This window comes from Penaeus japonicus, unplaced genomic scaffold, assembly GCF_977035675.1.
Source record: "Penaeus japonicus unplaced genomic scaffold, GWHDUDI00000001_assembly GWHDUDI00000023, whole genome shotgun sequence".
NCBI lineage: Eukaryota > Metazoa > Arthropoda > Malacostraca > Decapoda > Penaeidae > Penaeus > Penaeus japonicus.
In genome coordinates, this window is record NW_028234425.1 from 36,610,193 (window position 1) to 36,613,763 (window position 3,571).

The window sequence follows — 3,571 nt, forward strand, 5'->3', positions numbered from 1 at the left end:
TTCCCATCCAACACAATTTATGTCAACTATAATGTGACATGTCATAGAGATATGTATTTTATCATTGGATGTTGTATCTGTTTGATATGATGTAAATTGCATTACATCTTCGAGATGTTTATTGAATTTTACATTGAAAATTTAGCCAATATATAAGAGAATGTATTCAGATCCAAAAAACCGTGAATACCACAAGATATACTATAATCCTTACAAACATATACAACTTGTAACTTCGCACCTACAATAAAAATAAATCTCGCAATAGACTCGTTCAAAAAAAAATCCATATCTCATCCAAAATCTATATCTTCCGAAATGACGAAAGTGTCCCAAACTCTACCGAAAGTGGCGAAAAAGTGCTGGATAGAGAGTCCCTGCGAGTGAGACTGGGACATCAATCGCCAACCTTTTTCAACCATATTTTTTTACTAATTTAGATTGGAATTAAGATTCACTGACTGCCTCACCTGGTATCCACGGTCAGTAGAGAGCAATTGATTATTATTAGGTTGTAGATATATTCTTGGTGTTATAAACTAGAGGAGTGAATGTCTTCGTTGGGATTGACACACATGTTGCAATGGTATTTTATTTAATTTATAGATTATAAGTCTTTGTTAGATTAGATATTGATTTTACGATCCTAACTAGTTTACTGTAGGTATTTATTGTTATATTTTCAACCTCAGAAATTGTCTACATCATCATTCACTATTCGTGTTTTATAGCATGACTTTTTGGATGACTTTTTGGTTATCCTTAAATTGTGTTCTTAGTAGATACTCTCAATACTTCCATATTAATTAATAAAACCCACGTGGTACCAGTGGATTCCTTTCATCTATATAGAGTCGATATAATCCGTGATTATCCTCACCATCTGTTCCCAGAGAGTTATGTAGGGCATTCAATAGGTTAAAGATATTGTGGGGTAATATATGGATGAATTGTCTCGATATATCCCCCAAATGTAACTTAGTTTTTGTATATTCCTGTCAACTTTAAGATAAGATAGATATAAATGTTGCGGTTTCCTTACGATCTACTCACCCACGTGACATACGGAATTTTGCCGGGAATTTTGCAAGTGCGGTTTTGGGGGCATTTTAGTCTACTAAATCTTAACCCAATGATTAACCTGACTTTCCCTGGTGATAGGGTTAGCCCTTGCCAAGGAGGGGGGTAATGCCCCTTCCCTCCTGGACCACCCCTTTTTCAGAGAACTTTGTGCTACCTAATTGGATGTTTTTATTTTGATTTCTATACATAGAACTTGGATTAGTTCCTTATTTTGTTATATATCATATGAATGCATTGTCCACCCATTGTGGACGGATGTCGTGACATACATAGCGCAGGAGCTTTGGGCTGACGACGGGCGTCATGCCGTACATGACTCTGGGGGATTTTTTATCACTGTGTTATTTTATTGCACTATGAGTAAAGAGTGAGTGATGAAGACAATTGCAGTCATGCTTACTATAATTGCTGTAATATTAAGCAAATGGGTTTCACCTAAAATCCAAAATCTAAATAGCACCATTTTCTCCTAGCACCAGCAGGAGAAAGAGGCTTGAATGGTACCCATCCATGGTCTCCAGCAAGCACTATCTTTAGAGAGCAATGACACACAGTAAGTCATCGACCTCTCGCTCTAAAGTCCCAGCAATGAAGGATGTGCAGGCAGAACGAGAACAGGAAGGTGACTCAACCATGCCCAGTGTCATGCCCCTGTGCCAGTAGGGATGCCTTGTACTATGGCCTCCATCTTCATGTTCCCTTTATTATGGATGGTTATATTTTTCATATTTGTTCATGACAGTACACGAATACGAAAAAAATGAAGTTGCTTTTATCCTCCTATAAAACAGCAATACTTATATCACACTGAGTATGAAGAAAATAATGAGCTGATATAGAGCCTTTACTACAATTTTAGTTGACTGTAGCATTGATAGAGCCCGGCATGTGACACATATAAGTCTCTCAATTCAATAAAGCACAAAAAAAATTGCAAACACAAAAATGGGTCTTTTTTTTACAATGATTGACTGAAAGAGTGGGAAAAGTCGTGTTATGTTATGTAAAGCTGCCTCTATCTGAAATAAAACCCATCCCGGAAACTGGGCAAGAAAATCTATCTCGTGTCTTCACAGTATGAAAACTGGCTTGAAACGTCAAACCCACAGTTTTACATACAATAAGGAACATGAGAGAGCTTTGTTTGGCCAGTATGGCAAATATATACCTGAGACATTCTTTCCAAGTCTCTATTACACATATACTAGGGGGTAGGCCACACCCAATTTGTATGTGCACGTGAGCAACTCTGTGTGTGTGTGTGTGTGTGTGTGTGTGTGTGTGTGTGTGTGTGTGTGTGTGTGTGTGTGTGTGTGTGTGTGTGTGTGTGTGTGTGTGTGTGTGTGTGTGTGTGTGTGTGTGTGTGTGTGTGTGTGTGTGTGTGTGTGTGTGTGTGTGTGTGTGTGTGTGTGTGTGTGTGTTTCTTTTTCTTTCCTTCTTCTTCTTCTTCTTCTTCTTCTTCTTCTTCTTCTTCTTCTTCTTCTTCTTCTTCTTCTTCTTCTTCTTCTTCTTCTTCTTCTTCTTCTTCTTCTTCTTCTTCTTCTTCTTCTTCTTCTTCTTCTTCTTCTTCTTCTTCTTCTTCTTCTTCTTCTTCTTCTCTCTTTCTTTCTCCATATCTTTGGCAGATTTGTCATTTTGTCTAAAGTTCCATTTCCTTAACTCTTTTATGGTAGAGCAATTATTTGCCATAGAGATAAGAAGCACACGCAGCCTCCATGTACAAGATCTCTCCTGATGCCATACAATGTTACACCTCTTAGTGTTTTTTACCCACCCAATTTTACGGGATGCTGAGAGTTTTTTTTTTTTTTTTGACGTCAAGAACAAATGTGTCTATACAAATACAGCTGCAATGAGAACAAATATAAGTAACTATGTAGAATGTCCATTTAGAGGGAGAGATGGCGCCCAGAGTGAAATATTCACGGGACGGGATAACACTTCATCTGGTGCGAATGGGTTAGAAGATTACATAATCAGTGATGATTTGTATTTTCTTCTCTATCTTTCATCTCAAAGAGGATTTTAGCAAGTGTGCAAAGGATATATCTTGTTAGATCCCCGCACACTTTCGACATGGATTCTTTTACCCTCATTCTCACTTTTACGGCTAAAATTTCTTATATTCATTTCTCACATCTCATTTAACTACAATTTACTTATACTGGTTTTGCATTGATAGAAAATTGGCATATGGAAATCTGTTTTTATAAGGACGGATATCTGGATGGTAAATTTTTTGTTCAGAAAACTAAGGTTTTGCTGGGATTGTAGGTGACGATTTTGCATTCTACCATTATTTTCTTGCTTTCTTTCTTTTCACTGGTTTTCGTTCTTTTTCTTTCCAGATGTTCACCAAGCCTTTCAAGGTTAAGTCACAGACCCAGCTAAAGGGTTCTGACAGGTGAGATGACTAAGAGTTTGTTTCAGTTATACTGTTAACAAGATACTAAGATATGCCTGCCCACAGTGAGTTTTGTTTTATATC

General features: G+C 37.3%; 1 protein-coding gene across 1 annotated transcript in view; it reads left to right on the top strand.

Annotated features, from left to right (window-relative positions):
* The first annotated feature begins 347 nt into the window (after positions 1 to 347).
* Positions 348 to 3,571, top strand: part of eIF2D (eukaryotic translation initiation factor 2D) — a 10,345-nt gene continuing 7,121 nt past the window's right edge. Inside the window, exons 1-2 of the mRNA XM_043010504.2 lie at positions 348 to 482; positions 3,432 to 3,487. Coding sequence (XP_042866438.2) covers positions 3,432 to 3,487 — 56 coding nt within the window. The 5' untranslated portion in view covers positions 348 to 482. The remainder of the gene's footprint in view (positions 483 to 3,431; positions 3,488 to 3,571) is intronic.